We start from the raw sequence: 18089 nt of genomic DNA on the forward strand, positions 1-18089 counted from the left end.
TGACCTAACCTCACAGCCCAGGCCAGTCTCTTAACTCACTACAAGCCTCCTGCCTCAGTCCCATGAGTGCTGAGATTGGGGGCAGGTTTTAAGACAGGTGATGAGGGACCAGTGCAAATGAAACAAAGGCTCTGTCTTACCCCTTCTCTTCTCGAAGTATTTTGACAGTTCACCAAACCCTGTGCTCCTTGCCTAGTTAAATCTATACCTTTAGGGGGCAGCAGAGATGGCTCAGCAGTTAAGACCACTGGCTGCTCTTCCTGAGGAACCAGGTTCAATTCCCAGCACCCACAAGGCAGCTCACAACTGTCTGTAATACCAGTTCTAGGGGATCTGACACCCTCACACTGTCATGAATTCAGGCAAAAATCAATGCACATAAAAATATTTTAAAAGTTGGATGTCCAATATTAAAAGATTATTTAATTATTTATTTACAAAAAATAAATCTGTGTTTTCTGAGTTGGCTTCTGCAATGGGATTATCTGTCCCCTCGAGGCACATGCCGTACCAGCCACACACCTCCGATGGGCCATTTTCTAACTGCCCTCCTCCTCTTTATACCTTAACATATTTTAATTATTTACAATTTAATAACGTTTAATTCAGAACATAATAACTTATAGGTATTTTTCCACAGTCATCTAAAATCATTGTATCAACCTTTCTTTTAAAATACATGGATTAAAATTATGTAAATAACCAAAGGTTCTGAGAATTATCTGAAAACTATAGTTAACTATTTTATTTCCTAGTACTGCTGTTAAAGTTAGGCAAAAGAAACCAATCCAGTACAAAGCACTTTGCAACTTTTCCTTAAGATGCTAAACATTTATCACGATATCATGACATCATCAGCAATGTGAAAATGGATACCCCAGCCTGTAAGTGAAGGTATGTGGGGTGGTCATCTTCCATGCTGCTCAGGAAGCCAAGAGACTGAGATCCAGAAGCTGGAAGGGACACCGTGGGCTCTTCACCTTATGTGGAACCACCAATACTATCTGTCTGAACCTGGTTATTTCAGCACCATTGAGGAAAGGAGGATGTTTACATGTGACAAGCGTTACTTATTGAATCAGACATCCTTAGGCCAGCAAAAGAGATGCACATTTCTCAAACACCTTCTCTAACTGCCAAGTTCAATAAATGTCAAACTCAAAGAAGTTAAAGATGAATGAAAATCTCAAAATAGGTACTTTTGATCTTTGTAAGCCTGAAAGAAAGCTTTTGAAGACACTGTGCAATGAAAAGTTGATGAGTGGGTTTTTTTGTTTTGGATTTTTTTTTTTTTGGTGTGTGTGTGTGTGTGTGTGTGTGTGTGTGTGTGTGTGTGTGTGTGTGTGTGTTAAAGGACAGGAAAAGTATACACTACATCAGATTCCAATCAACATTTAGAAGGTATCATAGGGCCTTTGTCCACTTATCCACAGTGTGTCACGGTTGCAGCAGCTATAGGAAGTAGGGCACATCCATCAGGAATTGCCCCCTGGGACCTGAGGGGCTCCATTGGTAAAGGTGTCTGCTGGCAAGCCTGGCAACCTGAGTTCAATCCCCTTAAATAGCAGAAGGAGAGAACTGATTGCCTCAAGTTGTTCTCCAGTCTCTACACCTACATGGTGGCACACACACACACACACACACACACACACACACACACACACTTTTATATATATATATATATATATTTATATATATAAATATATATATATAAATATATTTGTATATATATATATAAACAAATAATTTCGTCTTTACCTATAACATTCTGTCATGGGTGGGAAGGGGCTTATAAAGTCTCCTCCCTTCTTGAGGAGCTGTAGGCAGTTAATGGTTGTGGGGAAGGAAGACTCTTATTCCTTAGTGATACAGCTTATTGAAAACAATAAAGTCTAACATAAATAATGCATTTGTATAAAAAATACTTTCCAAAGCAAAAGAGGATTCTATAGTGGCATTAACTGAGATATTTATTAGATTATTCTGGTTGTGGACATACTAGGGTCAGAATTAAGAGCCTCACACATACTAGTTCCTGATCTATCTCCTGGCTCCATTAAATTAAGTCTTTACAGATCTCTTTGATGTTTGACCTAGTAGAAGACATCTGGATTCTCACACCTGCTTTTGTGACAGTGCATTTTAAGTGGTTTCTGTTATTGGTAGTTGAAGTATGAAGAAAATGTGACCTGACAAGCTGAAAAAATGGAAAGGGGGCTATCATTTTAACAGCCTTTTCTGAATTTCGGATATACCACGTGACTACAGAGAACTACTGTAAATTTACAAAAGAATGAGATTGAAAGGCAAGTTACGTTTTCATATTCGTAGAAAAACTGCACTGACCACTGTAGACCCTGGGGGCCTCCCTCAACACCACTGTAGTTGGAAACTTAGAGGACAGTCCACAGCAAGGCGTATTTAATGTTTAGGAGGTGTACAGTGGGTTCTCCTAACCACAGAAAAAGTTCCCTGACACAGCCACAGGTCTGGACCCCATCCAGAAATGTGTTCATTCTAACTATGAAGCAAAGCAGTCACGAAGTGACTCTTCACTGGCACAGCACTGGGAAGCGGATGTATGTCTGTGACAGCCCTGGGGAGCTGAGGACTCAGGGATATGACACTCTGGGACACAGGGGACAGATAAGTCTAGCAGCTTTAGGAAAGTGGATACCTGGAGACTAAGTTATATGACATCCCTGGGAAGCTGGGGACTGACAAGTCTGACCACCTGTGGCTTCCTGACATCCTGCTGACTTTGCTAAGAAACTACTCAAGACACAGAAGCCCAAAAGATGAGGACACCCAGAGGGGCCTGCCTCCTCCCTCTCACTGCTGCTGTTTTCTTTACAAAATGGTAAACATTCAACTTCAACTGATCACAGGACAATTCTGAGAAATATTCTATCAATGTTTGATGTCTCATTTTCCTTCCTTCATATCTAACTGAAATGAATCAATGCGCTTGGCGCTCTTCCTCCCTGAGGAAATGTTGGCATTTCTAATGCTGCATGTCTTTGTCTCCCAGCAGAGTGTGAGCAACGCGTGTGTATAACAGAGTGAAAGAGAAACAGCCACTTCAAAGAGGACAGCCAGAACAGGAAACAACAAAGAGGACATGGTGGCTGGGAGGGACGGCAGAATATATGTGACACAGAAGAAGAAGCAGGGGTACAGGGATTAAAGTGTTAAGCTGGATGGAAGCAGGGGGATGAGGTAAGGAATGGGTTAACCAAAAGTAAGGTTGTGAGAAAGCCTTATGGAAACCCACTAGTAGGCAAGATAATTTCAAAATATGATTTAAAAAAAAGTTCAAATGTAGGTACCATGCACGAGTGGACAATGCAGCTTCCAAGAAATTACAGAAAACATCAGAGACACCCCACTAAGAGACAGTCGATAGCCACCCTAACTGAGGAACAGCTGGCAGCTGATGGCTCCTGGGGAGCGGATCATTCTTTTACAGAGGTTGTCCATTCTCCAGTGGATGATGCCCTTCGCCCCAGCGCTAACGGAACAAATAAAGAAAAAAGAAGAAGACAGGAAAATGGGAAAGAGGTGTGTTGGGGGAACGGTGGCAGGGAGGAGAGGAGAAAACAGGGATGAATACGATCATATTACACTGTAAACATGTATGGAACATAAGAGCACATCTCTACAGGAGTGACATGGGACCAGGAAAGGCAAGACCCACATGTGCGAACAACTGAAGTGTCCGATTCCCAGCCTTTCCTGTCATTTTGCCCCATCCCCTACTCTTGCAGTTGTAAGAGCCACACAGTCTTCTGGTCTTTTTCTGGCCAGAAAGGTTTTCCTCCTCAGCTTCATGCATTAGCTTATAGCACCCGCCACACCCTTAGCCACGTCACTCAAGTCCCCATACACCCCCCCACCCCCCCACCCCCACCCCACCCCGCAGTGCACAGTGCTGTTCACACTTGTTGCAGGGAACTCACTCCCTGCTTCCAACTCCCCTTTCCATGACTAGGTTTCAGGAAGGCAAGACACAGGCCTTGCTACTTGAGGGATCTGTGGTGTTTGCTGGGATTCTCATGCGCAGTCACCATGATCTAAATGGTTAAATTAATACAATCTCACATTAGGGTTCACTCCAAGTTGACTTAGCCCTGAGTGTTGAGTGTGACTGACCCAATTCATGACAGCATTGCAGGAGAGACACTGAGTGCATCCTCTTACTAACTCACGTTAGGTCTCAATATTCTTTCAAGACAGGGTTTCTCTGTGTAGTTTTGGTGCCTGTCCTGTAACTTGCTCTGTAGACCAGGCTGGCCTCGAACTCACAGAGATCCTCCTGGCTCTGCCTCCTGAGGGCTGGGATTAAAGGCGTGCACCAGCACCACCCGGCTCAGGTCTCAATATTCTTTCACTCTGGTATTAAATAAAATCACATCCCTAAATACATGAAAGGAAAATATTTTATAAATTTTTTCATATTAATTGAGTTTTTCAATAGACTATAAACCTGAGGCTAGTGATAATTTACAGTGGTCAGGATTATAAACATAGTTAATTTCATTGCCTTTACTGCTAATGTAATGCCAAGTTTTATTCTGTGATAAGAACTAGGTGGTTACAAGTTCCTACTGGCTCAGGAACTTCCAGCCCTGTCTACGAAGCTCAGCATCCACCTCTGAAGCCAGGCTCCTGCCACCCCAAGACTCTCCCCTTCAGCTGCATGGTACACAGAGGGGTGTTTGCTTTCTCCAGTACACCTAACATTTCAGAAGCAAACGTCCAGTATTTTCCTCAGTTTCTGTCCTATTTTTGGAGCCTGAGGCTCACAGATGAGGCTGGTCAGCCAGTGAGCCTCAGGGATCCTCCTGTATCCACCTCCCCAGTATTATATAATCCCCGGGATTATAAACTCAGTTCATCACACTCCGCTGTTTACTTGAGTTCTGGAGATCAGACTCTGGTCCTCAAGCTTGTTCAACAAGCACTTGATTGACTGAAATATCCTCCCCACCCCCACAATACCGTTCTTTACTTTTCATTCTGCAAAAGCACCTGCTCATGATACGGTTTCATTTGTTTGAAGTCCAAAGTCACTTTCCTATCCCAGGTGTCCACCCACCTATCTTATACATGTGGGATTTCCATTTACATGCTTCATGTGATTACAGGTATGCTATAACACCCATCTCAAAATATTGTTTTTAAAAGGCTGCCAGAAAGAAAAAGTTTGCTGTTATAGAAAAAGAAGGAGGAGGAAGAGAAGGGAGGAGAACCCAGATGACTAACAGCTGGTGCCTTAGTATGCAAACTACAGCACACTGTTTTTAACTAGTAAGTAGGCATTAAAATGATACTTGTAGGGTACTCTGAGTTGGCTCAGCAGGAAAGGGAGCCTGTTGCCAAGCCTGATGACCCAGAGTTCAATCCTCAGAACCCATGAGATGGAAGGAGAGAACAGATTCCCTAGGGTTGTCACTTGACCTTCACAAACATTCCATGACACATGTGCCATGACACATGTGCATCCACATGCCTACACAAAATAGTGTGCATTGCTATTCATAAGCTAATGGCAAGGGAAAAGAACCCACTCAGACTACACACAAACCTGTTTTAACACAAATGTATATAAGAATTCTGAATGAAGCAGGATGACATTGTTTCTAGATATTATTACACTGAGTAAGGGACATACGTCATTTTTCTGATTTTAACACACCACATACATTCCTTGTGTAGTAAGATATAGCATGAATCTTAAAAGTTCTTATTAATAAAAACAAACCTGGAGCTGGGTATTGGGACGCTGGAAGATCAGAGAAGCAGAACAAACCACAGCTTCCTCACCTCGCCAATTCCTCAGCCGATCCTGTTTCCTCGGACTGGAAGCCTCTGTGTCCTCATCCAAATGGATCTCAGCTGAACTGCTGCTAAAAGCCTAAAAGCTTAACCAGCTATAGTTCCTCGTCCTCACACCTTAAATACCTTTCTGCCTCCTGCCATTACTTCCTGGGATTAAAGGCGTGATGAGTCACCATGCTTGGCTGTTTCCAGTGTGGCCTTGAACTCACAGAGATCCAGGCAGATCTCTGCCTCTGGAATGCTAGGATTAAAGGCGTGTGCTATCACTGCCTAACCTCTATGTTTAATATTGTGGCTGTTCTGTTCTCTGACCCCAGATAAGTTTATTAGAGTGCACAATATTTTGGGGAACACAATACCACCACAATAAGAGAAAAGGCTGATTTCATTTGCTTTTCTCTGGCTTCTTCATGGCTAAAAGTGGCTGGGAGTAATCTCCCTGTTCTGGAGGTGCCCTGCTGGGGTTCTGTGTCCCTGTCCTGGATGGGCCCTGCTGGGGTTCTGTTTCCCTGTCCTGGAGGGGTTTCCTGCTGGGGTTCTGTGTCCCTGTCCTGGAGGTGCCCTGATGGGGTTCTGTGTCCCTGTCCTGGAGGGGTCCTGCTGGGCTTCTTCTGTTTCTCTGAGACTCTCAGGCTCCTGTTCCTAAATACTTGGATTATGAGCCTGAGCCACTCTCCCCATCACCATAAAGTTTTGTTTTTCTTGTTTTTTGTTTTTTTGTTTTTTTAAGGACATAAACAAATAATTGAAAGTTACTGTTCTCAAATTTCCCCACTGAAATAGCTAGCTGGAAAGAGTAATTGATACTTTAAATGGCAGAAAAGACAGGATTAAAAAGTCTTAGAAAATCAGAAATTTCAGGCAGAGACAAAGAACTTGGGTAGGAACATACCATTATGTGTAATTTTAAAAGCCATTTTGTGTAACCTGAAATATGATACCCAAGCTTGCCACCACCAGTCAGCTCAGTGAGGAGTTAGGCCTCAGTAGCAAGCCCCAGGCAGCTCAGATAGGAGCCTAGCTCAGGACAGGCCTTGGTATACTAACCAAGAGACCCCAAAGTAGTGTTGATGTGCTAGTGAACCAGTCCCAAGCTGTGAGCTCTGAAAACCAGAGCTACTGCCCAGTGAAACGATACAAAAGTTGTAACTTTAGAAATGGCCTCTAGGATTGCCCTGCCATGCTCTGGAGAGCCGGCTTCTCTAGTCTCTGTGTTGACACTCATCAGCAAGAAGCCTCAAAACTCTGTGCATGGCCTTGTCTTGGTACTTCTGGACTATCGCTGGGCGCACACAGGCCACTAGTCAGTTCCAGCTGCTGGTCTATGCTCTCAAGGGCTTCCCGACCTTCATCGGTGCCATGCTTCCAGTCTGCCACAGCTGAAGGACTTCACTGTAGACATAGGAAGAGCCTGCAAGCTTCCCAAGTGTTCTTACCAGAGAGGATTCCCCAGTGGAACCCAGTAGCAACATTTTTTTTTAGTCCAATCAACTGTTCCTGGTTTGGTAAGATGTCTGCTTAATTTTTATATTAGCCTTATAGTATAAGGGATGTTTGTGTGAATAAACCAAGCATATTCAAAAGACAAATCTTGTATGGACACCCTAATTGCCAAGTGCCTCACAGCCCATAGGCTGTGCTCCCTGCAGACTTGAAATTAAATACAGATAAATGTGAATCCTTCCACACAGCCTCTGGAATCTTGCCTGCGCATGGGACATGGTGCACAGCCACGGTTAGCATGGGCTGTGTGTGCGTGCGTGCGTGCGTGCGTGCTGACAAAAGTTTAAGAACATTGCTTCTATATTTTCTGGTGTTTGAAAGGCTAGGCTGCTGTGAGAGTGGGGCCACCAGGAAAGGGGGACTTCAAAGGGCGTCAGGTCGGTTGATTTCTGGCCTCCAGTTCATACTGTGTGATTCAGAAACTTGTTTCTTCCCAAAAGAATTCCAGACATTCCGGTAAGATGTGGACTAGGAGAAGGGAGGGGCCCTGAGTTCCACCTACAGCTGTCTTGTCTCTTTCACATTAAAACCAGCTGCCCTGAGGGTAGAAGAGCCCTTGGGTTTTTCAGTGAGATCCTCAGATCCCAAAGCATTTCACGTACACCCATTCCCTAGAGTGGGAAAAAGGCCACGGGGTGTGCCTGTCAGAAAAGATGGAGATCTCCTGCATCATCTGTTTCTCTTCAGAACTGTTGAGCTCTAACTGTATGGAACGTGATAGCTTTTCACATCAGCTTGCCATATTTCCACAGAAAATAACTTAACCAGGAAATCCTTTCAAATATCCCATCTGACACTCTTGAAATTCAGCTAAGGAAACAGTATATATGTTATTATATTAAAATTTTTGCCTGAAAAGTGCCTTTATTTGGTTAAAACAAACAAACAAACAAACAACAAACTACCACTTGGTGTGAGACTGCTTACTGTACTAATGATGTGACAGTCCTGGTGGGCTAACACGTCTCAAGGTCCCTAAATCTTGACTGCTTTTAGTATCTTTTGTTTTTAAATAAACTTTTTATTTATTTTTATGAACATTGGTGATTTGCCTGCATGTGTGTCTGTGCAAGAGTGCCAGACCCCCTGGAACTGGAGTTACAGACAGTTGTGAGCTGCCATGTCGGTGCTAGGAATCATACCCGGGTCCTTTGGAAGAGCATCCGGTGCTCTTAACTGCTGAGCCATCTCTCCAGCCCTAAAGCAGTACCTTTAACTGCACTCAGTTTAGAAAAGGAATACAGCTGAAACTTTGGGATGCCTACTAGGGACCATTATTTTTCACAGCATTAACACATCAATGTTTTATTTGTATATAAACAATAACACTAATTAGAGTAGAGCCGGACAGCAGGGGAGATATATCTAAAACATGCTTTTCCTAAAGAAACCTGTGGTCAGTGGAAGATGAGCCTGAAACACTGAAAATCAATAGTTGGTTTAGTTTTGGTTTTTTGTGTTTTTTTTTAAATGTGATGTGGTGTGTATGTGTGTGTATTCACACTTGCATGTGTATGTGAGTGCATGCACTTGTGGTGCACATGTTTATGTGCATGTGCATACACATTTGTGTGAGTGCATACATGTGGAGGCTTAAAGTTGACATCATGTGCCTTCCTCGATCATGCTCTCCTTTACGTATTGAGGCAGATTTTCTCAAGTGAACCTAGCCTGGGGATCTGCTCTCTGCTTCCCAAGTGCTAGAATCACAGGCAGGAATAATGCTTGCTCCACTTTTGATGTAGGGTCTAAGGATCTGAACTTTCAGGCTTTCACAGTGAATACTTTGCCCACGCGGCTGTCTCCCTGCCCACGTGGTTTAGTATCTCAGGACACTAACGCAAGAAACGGAATAAAAGATGAGTTTGTATGCTGATGTCATGGCCCGAGGGTGGAATGTCCCTTACAGGACACTCAGCTCCCAGCCGGTGCTGCCCGCTCTCCAGCAGCCTCTCTGCATAGAGGCAGGGGTGTTGGGAGCAAGCTTGAGATTTATAGCTGGGCTCACTGTCTGCTTTGTGGACCACTGAGATGTGGACAAGCAGTCGTCAAATATTCCCACCACCCCAGAACCACTTGCTACCATGCCTTTCTCTCCATGACACATGGCACCCCCAAACTGTGAGCAGAATAAACCCCCCCTTTTTCCTCTCTGAGCTGCATTTGTTGGGGTACCTGTTCATAACAACAGGAAAAGTGATGAACACAGAGATCTCTGGAAATATGACTCACCATAAAACGGGGAAGTGGAGAAAGTTTGGGCAGGAATTGGAAACTGAATTGTTCTGGAAGCAAGAAGGGATTTAGAAAGAAAGAAAAGATGGTCCTGAGAAAGCTGGACTATGTAAAGAGGTATCAGTCTATCAAGAACTCCCAAGACAACAGACTTGGTTATCACTTGTAGATGTAAATGGAGCATTGCTTAACGATGTGGTGTTTTTCCTTAAGAGCAATTCAGTGTCTACTGCCTGGCTGGGGAGCTGGTAGAAAAGATCTGAGCTGGAAACTATTAGTACAATCTTCACTCACACTTCATTGTTGCATAATGAAATCAAGGCAGGAACATGAACTGAATATGAATTAAGGGAAAAAACAAAAAAACAAATGTAGAAGTAAAAACACCATAAGAGAGAAGCAGATAATACAGTTCAGATGGTTGTCAGTTGAGGAGAAACGGAAGTGGAGACAGAATTGACCTTTCCAGAAAATAAGAAATCTTCATGTACTGATTAAAAATAAAGTAAAAACTTAATATAATTTAGGAGAAACATATATAGGCTTTCTAACACTGAAACACAGATCTCTCACCCTCAGGGCCTCATAAAGACACACTGAATGGTGGCCACAGCCTCATGGTTGACATTCTGGGGTCACTATGAATAGTGCCCCATGACTGCTTCTCGGACTAGTCCTCATGCAGGGTGGATCTGGATCACCACACTGAGGCATGATTCAATGAGAGCTGTGTGACCCCCAAGTCCAGCCCCCTGCAATGCAGGAGAACAATCCAGAACAGCTGTGGAATGGGCACTGCACATTCTTCAAGCTTATTTATTTACTCACCATCTGGAATCTACTGACTGCATGCAGCCTGGCAGGTGGGAAAATACTGCGATAAATACAATAACCATCCTTACAGAGTAGACATTCTGGAGGTGGGTGAGAGGCCATTAACACATAAAGCTATGTTAGATGGTCTAGCATTGTAGAGAGTGGAAAACACAGGACAAGGGAATGGGAGGCACAGCGGCAGTAGGCAAAGTTTGGTCAGCACAGAGGACCTCAATGTATTGTGGGGGCGGAAACTGGCATGGCAGGAGGAAATGGATCTGTGTCAGAGATGTGTGGTGGCTGAGGAAAATGCTGGCACAGAGGGTGCTTGGCATGTCTAGGTCACAGGTAGAGGCAGTGTGTGTGTTTCTGAAAGATGAAGGAGCGGGGTGAAGTGAGAAGACATGATACTAAGGGATGCAGGCAATCTCTTCTCTAGAAAACTCTCCAGTGTCTTCATTAAACGTAAGTTAAAAGGCTGTCCAGGACTGAAAGCATACGTCATGGAGAATCACCTTAATTTAAAACACTGTATGTCAACATTCAAAAAAAAAACAAACTACCCCATAGACTTCCTGTCTGAAGCCTGTCTATGCTGTTCAGAGGACACAGGTAACTCCTCTACCTGCAGGTTCAACAAACCTCAGATCAAACACTCAGAAAAGGAAAAGGGAGAGGCCTCACTGGGTAAGAGGATTAGCTGTGTAAGCTTAGGGACCTGAGTTTGAATCCATAGTACACACATGGCCACATGTGTCTATGACCCCAGTGACTCAGGTAAAAACAGATAGACCCTGGGAGCTCACTGGCAGCCAGTGTAGCCAAAAGAGTAAACTTCAGGCTCAGTGAGAGACCCTATCTCAAATGAATAAGACAGGAGGTAACAGAGGAAGTCATTGGATATCCTCTTCTGGACCTGGTATACACACACACACACACACACACACACACACACACACACATCAGAAAACACTGTATCTGTACTGAAGTTTCTTGTCTTTATCCCTAATCAATACAGCATAGCAGTTATTTGCATGGCTACTGTACACTGCACTAAGTTTAAGTAAATTAAAAAATACACACAAGAGTTATTCACCTATAATGCCATTTTACATTTGGGACCCTCAAATCCAATCTACAAATTTCTGTGTCTGAGGAAGGTTCTGCGAATGGCTGTATAAAGCATAAAAACTAAGTTTATAATTTCTGTCACTTGAATATTCATAGTCTATTCTAATTTTGCTACTTGTTGGAACTTTTGAAATGTTTAAAATGCAGATTTTATCTTCAGTAAGTGATGTGTGGGATCAAATCATGCCTTATGTTTAAGCCAAGAGGCTGCTGCAAGGCATCTCAGTTTGCTCCTTATACAGCGAGAAAACGAGGCTTCTGTGTCAGTCAAGTGCACCTTAGCTGACGTAAGACCCAGTGTTTGACTGGAGCTACCAATTATTAGTTATGTCATTTCTATAAAAACCTGTGATGAAGGGCTGGAAAGATGGCTCAGAGGTTAGGAGCACTGGCTGTCCTCCCAAAGATCCTGAGTTCAATTCCCAGCAATCACATGGTGGCTCACAACCATCTGTAATGGGATCTGAAACTCTCTCTGTCATGCACGCAGACAGAGCACTCATACCTAAAAAAGTGCATAAATAAATAAAATTGAAAACTTGTGATGATATTGGTAGATGCACTTGGCGGTAACATTTAAAGAAACGCTTGTGAGATTAAATGGAAACAATTACCTGCTCAGCCAGGAGAGAAGCCAAGCTCGAGTAGGCATCAGCAAAATCTGGACCATACTTAATGGATTCCTTCAGCAGCACGATGGCTTCTTCTGTTTTCTCCTGGGACCTGCAGACAGCATGGGAAAGACACCTTTCATTAGCACTTTAGTCCTCTGCTCAGACTTCAAGTGTTCGTTTCTTTTAGCAAAGATTGGGTGGTCGTTCTGGATTTTACTGTATAGGTATATATACATGTTATGGCAGGCTGTGCCGAGGTCTAAGTCTCTTCTCATGTCTGGATTCTCACTGGAAGGCACCGTAAAGCCCCCTGCCTCCTGTTGCTGTGGTTTGAATGTGGTCTGCCCCCACGGGCTCACGTATCAGAACATCACTTGGTCCCCACCAGGTGCTGTTATGGAAGGCTGTAGACATTTGGCATTTGGGTCTTGGAGCCAGCGTGGAGGATGGGGGTGGGGCATAGATGGGGGGGTGGGCCTGAGGTTTTACAGACCAGACTACTTCCTGTCCTTTTTACTGCTTCTTGACTGTGGATAGTGTCACCTCACACTCCTAAGGCCATGCCTTCCCTAACCAAGATGGGCTATATACCTGTTATAACCGGGAACCTGCTTGTCAGGGATTTGGTCTTAGTGAGCGGCACACCTGCTCTGCCGTGTTGGGTTCTACTGAAGAGTCTGTAAGTCTGTTAACAAGAAACACTGACCTCAGGGCAGCACTCTGGGACGTCACCTGTCGGCTTGGACCGAGTATAAAGATGTGAAGATGGTCTGTGTCCTTTATAATGGCACCACAAGCCAAAACCCTTTTTTAAAAGTATTTCTATGTTTATAAATATGTATCACCGTGTGCAGGTACCTACAGAGTCCAGAAGAGGGCACTGGATGCCCTGGAGCTGGAGTTACAGGTGTTATGAACCATCCAACATGGGTGCTGGGCACTCAGGTCCTCTGGAAGAGCAACTAGTATTCTTAACTACTGAGCTTCACAAGCTGAATTCTTAATGGTGACTACTGGCCCCCCAAAAAAACCATCTATGGTTTATATCCAAGGAAGAAAATGTCACATACAATTTATGAAATTAGAAAACACTGTGACCACTGGCTGGAAAAGGATAGTCAATGCGCTGTTATATCCTCACTGTCTCAACTTTTGTTATTCAGTCTTCTCTGGGACTTGAAGTCTGGCAGTCTGCAAGTCCTAACCTTGGGTGAAAGACCTGTTTCCTGTTGGTTTGGTCCCTGGATCTCTCTGTCTTTGAAGCCAAAAAAGTCACACTTAGGCAGTAATAACTTTGTTACTGAAACAACTTCCACAGACACTGATGTTAAATACCAAATATTATAAATGTAATAAATGCAATGTAGTATGAAGAACAGGATCTCTGGAACCACAGACAGTCCATGGCCTCAAGGATCTAGGTCTAGTCCTTGGGGGCACCTTTTCCCATCAGGGACCAATACAAAGTCTGGTGCATGTGTTTTCACAACTCAACTTGGTAATAACTGTGTACCGGGCATTCTCATAAATTCTCATAGCATTATGAATTCAGTTCTTACAGTGGCCCCTCATGATAGATATTGTGATCATCTTTCTAATTTAAAATTTCACATGCAGGAGAGTCAAATGGCTATAGTTATGTTCACATCCTCTTCCAAATGCTTCTCCATTGTAACATGACGCTTCATTTTCTTTGGGATAAGATCGAACTCTGTATGCCAAGCCACCCTTGAAATCCCTTGAGGAAAAGTTCCCGCATAAGACCAGTTTAAAATATGACACTAGGGACCTAACACTCTGAGTGTGTGCTCTCTGTGGCCTTTGTCTTGGATCTTGTTCATCTTTTTGGTTTTTTTGTTTGTTTGTTTTTAATCCCAGAGACCAGTCCAATGGCCTACACTTAGTTAAAAAAAAAAACCAAACCAGTGAATATAAATTATTTTTAATGCATATTTTTTATTACTTTATTTCTGGTTCATTGTGTGTCTACTTAAACTTCAGCCTCCTGAGCACTGGGATTTATAAGTACGAGCCACCATGCCCACTCATAGCGGCTTATCTTATCTTAACTTCTCAGAAGTCTACCCTCATCTCCAAGAACTTTCTATTCAGAGTGTGATTCATGCACTAGAGTGAATGTCACCTGGCAGCTTGCTGAAAATATAGAAACTCAGGCCTCATCTACACCTCCTAGGTGATCTATGTGGGCACTGAGATCTCAGCATACCTATGCCATGTGTTCTCAAGGGCTGCGAGGGTCAAGGTCATTCATTCCTAATACCAGGCCTTCTCTCCTACCCCTCCGCAGGTCCAGGGTCTATAGAATGTAGTTTGAATGCTTTAGTGACAGAAGCAGCTTGTTACCAGTCAGTTTCACCTAGAAGGTAGATTCCTATCATAGACTTGGGAGTAAAAAGTCACAGTTTTAAAAGTCCTTGGAGTTAAGGATTCAATTTGGCAGATGTGGTTTCAATGACAATGGCCTCCATAGGCTCATAGACAGTGGCATTATTTGATGTATGGCCTTGCTGGAGTAGGTATGGCTTGATGGAAGAAGTGTGTCACTCGGGGGTAGGATTTGGGGTTTCAAATGCTCAAGCCAGTCCTAGTGTCTCTCTCTTTCTGCTGCCTGCCGATCCAGATGTAGAACTCTCAGCTCCTTCTCCAGGACCATGGCTGCCTGCACACTGCCATGCTTCCTGCCATGATGGTAAAAAAAATATGCCTAAGGCTAAATTGAAGAGTTATGGATTAACAGCTTTGGCATAGGAGATTTCCAGAGAGCCTAGTATAGACTGTGTTGCTAGTGGCCAATCTTATGCAGATTTATAAGGAAAAGGAACAAGCTGAGCAAGGAAAAATACAAAAAGGAAAGTTTGAGGGGAAAAGGGAAACCAGGAAAAGTTTAAAGAAAAGCCTGATGCTAAATGGAATAAAGGGAGTGGTGACCTCATGGCAAGACCCCACCCAACTAAGCTTCCAGTTTGTGAAAAGGAATTACAGTAAAGCTTGATGGTGCATGCCTTTAATCCCAGCACTCAGAGAAAACAGAGGCAGGCAGATCTCTGTGTTTGAGGTTAGACTGGTCTACAGCTCAAGTTCCAGGACAGCCAAGCTTAGACAGTGAAGGAAGCCATTGAAAACAGAAAGCTGGTGAAAAATGTATTCACATGATGTTCTAAAACTCCCACATCAATCAATAATCAAGAAAATACCCCACAAATCTGCCCACAGGTCAGTCAGATGATAGCACTTCCTAAATTAAGGTTCCTTCCCCCTGAGTGACTCAATTTTTATCAAGTTAATTAAACTAATCAGCAAAGGCAGAGCTGTCTGCCTCTTCTCCTCACTGTGATCTGGTTAGCTCCTAACTGGCTCTCCTGCATGCGTGCTCCAGACTTTGATAGCAGGGGGTTAACAGCCAGGCCTTCAAGGACTCAGCCTTGAACTGGGGCCTTAAAGATGAAAGTTATAATTCTTGTTGATTCACTTGGTCAACAAGAGTTCATGAAGGTTGTCCACCACTCTATAGAGCTTGTGAGTTTTCACACATGTATGTTCTCTCACAAACACACTAAAAGTCACTCTTCCATCTGTACATTTTTTTAAAGCAAAAATGCATTTTTTTAACCCTAGTAATTTGACCACTGATTTTATGGTTAGAACTCCAAAGAGTCTTCACTAAGTAGAATTTAGAAATGCTGCTTGAATCTAAGGGAACATATAGACTTACAAAATTAAGGCAGAAAATTAGTCCCTACAGGACATTATTTAGCTGAAAATTCTTCAAAATCAGCAGAGGGGGGAAAAAACTACAAGAATTTTATAATAATGGGTTAGTGGCTTTCATTTGTAATAACTCATGTCAGCTAAAATGGAAACTTAGACCTTTCATAAATGAACTCAGAGAGATTAACTACCACTTAACACAGCCTCTAATGTAAGTCCTCGAGGACTCCATTAATGTCCATCTGAGCGACACAGTGGAAATAGAGACATCAGGGCTTCTCCTAGGGAATTCTGGGAAGCAGTGCATCAGTAAATCCCTTGAGGAAAAACATCCACAAGGATCCTAACATCCAGAGTGCGTGCTTTACTCAGTTTTAAGCTCCCCGTAAGCGGACTTTGGATCTTTGTGGTGGTTTGAATAAAAATGCGCCCCCCCAATAGGCTAATAGATTTGAATGCTTGGTCACCAGGAAGAGGCACTATTAGGAGATGTAGCCCTATTGGAGGAAGTGTGTCACTGTGGGTGGGCTTTGAGGTTTCAAGTGCTCAAGCCAGGCTCAGTGTCTCTCTTTCTTCATGCTGCCTACTGATTCAGATGTAGTACTATCAGCAACCTCTCCTGCACCATATCTGTCTGTATGTTGCCATGCTTCCCATCATGACAATAATGGACGAAACCTCTGCACTTGTAAGCCAGCCCTAAATTAAATATTTTCATTTATAAGAGTTGCTGAGCCGGGCGGTGGTGGCGCACGCCTTTAATCCCAGCACTTGGGAGGCAGAGGCAGGCGGATCTCTGTGAGTTCGAGGCCAGCCTGGGCTACCAAGTGAGTTCCAGGAAAGGCGCAAAGCTATACAGAGAAACCCTGTCTCGAAAAACCAAAAAAAAAAAAAAAAAAAAAAAAGAGTTGCTGAAGTCATGGTGTCTCTTTCCAGCAATTGAACACTGACTAAGACTAAGACAATCTTACTAATCATTTGTTTTTGTTTTTAATTCCAGTCCAATGACCTGCATATAGTTAAAAAAAAAAAACCATCAAAGTCATCCCCAGTGATGGATGGATTAGAAGGAATGACAAGGGGACATTGCCACTTTCTCTACAGGAGCTCTACAAGAGTGTCCTCAACTATGAATCACATGTACCTTGCTTAGAACCATGTTATCCATGTAAACATCAAACATAAATACATGCCTTTTACAACACTGCAGCGGGACTCATCTCTCTTAAATCGCCCCTACCCCAGGAATTTCCAAGGTTCCTCAGAATGGGTTCCTGAAACCAGCAATACCCTCAGAATGGATTCCATAAGAAAAAAAATCAATTAGAAATCAGATTTTGCTCAGAATGTTAAGATTTTTGCAGCTCAACATTTGTGGTTTCATAAGGTACTGCCCTCTGATTGTGTCAAGTAAAAACACTCCCAGAGGCTCACTTTCCTGGTGCCATCTCAATGGTAAGTATTTAGCAAAGGCATTAAGGATTTGCCATATTTTCTCTCAGTAATTAGAGATATGTTAAGTTTGCTATTTTACTAAATTTTCTCAATTTCTCAACAGTCCCACATTCATCTCAACAGAAGTAGCTGATAGTCAATTGAAAAAATTGACACACAGGATGAACTCGGAAAGTGTCAGCAGCAGATACAGAACTGGTGACTCGCCAGCAGCAATGGAGTTTCTCAATAGTAGATGGCTGTCTTAGTTAGAGTTTCTATTGCTGTGAAGAGACAGCATGACCATGGCAACTCTCATAAAGGAAAACATTTCATTGGGGTGGCTTGCATTTTCAGAGGTTCAGTCCATTATCATCATGGCGGAAAGCATGGCGGTGTGCAGACAGACATGGTGCTAGAGAAGTAACTGAGAGTCCCACATCTGGGCCTGCAGGTAACAGGAAGTGGTCTGTCTCATGGGGTGTAGCTTAAATGTAGGAGACCTTAAAGCCCGCCTCTACAGTGACACACTTCCTCTAACAAGGCCACACCTCCTAATAGTGCTACTTCCTTTGGGGGCCATTATAACACAAATCTTAAAATGGTATTATAATAAAAAACCTGGGGCCAGATATTGGGGTAAATGCTGAAAGATCAGAGAGACAAAGGAACAAGCCACTGCCACGTCTCACCTCGCCAACTCCACAAATCCTCTGACTGAAATTCTCTGAGTCCTCACCTGAAAGGTCCAGCCGAAAAAGCCTCTAGTTTCCGTGTCCTCATGCC

The 18089-nt window shown here is 43.3% G+C and overlaps 1 protein-coding gene across 6 annotated transcripts in view; it reads right to left on the minus strand.

The window, feature by feature from the left end:
* Tmtc1 (transmembrane O-mannosyltransferase targeting cadherins 1) overlaps positions 1–18089 on the minus strand; it is a 224109-nt gene that overhangs the window by 22050 nt on the left and 183970 nt on the right. For all 6 annotated transcript variants that reach the window (XM_076568360.1, XM_076568361.1, XM_076568362.1 and 3 more), the window contains one exon: positions 12141–12249. In XM_076568360.1, the coding sequence (XP_076424475.1) occupies positions 12141–12249 (109 nt within the window). The remainder of the gene's footprint in view (positions 1–12140; positions 12250–18089) is intronic.

This window comes from Peromyscus maniculatus, chromosome 3, assembly GCF_049852395.1.
Source record: "Peromyscus maniculatus bairdii isolate BWxNUB_F1_BW_parent chromosome 3, HU_Pman_BW_mat_3.1, whole genome shotgun sequence".
NCBI lineage: Eukaryota > Metazoa > Chordata > Mammalia > Rodentia > Cricetidae > Peromyscus > Peromyscus maniculatus.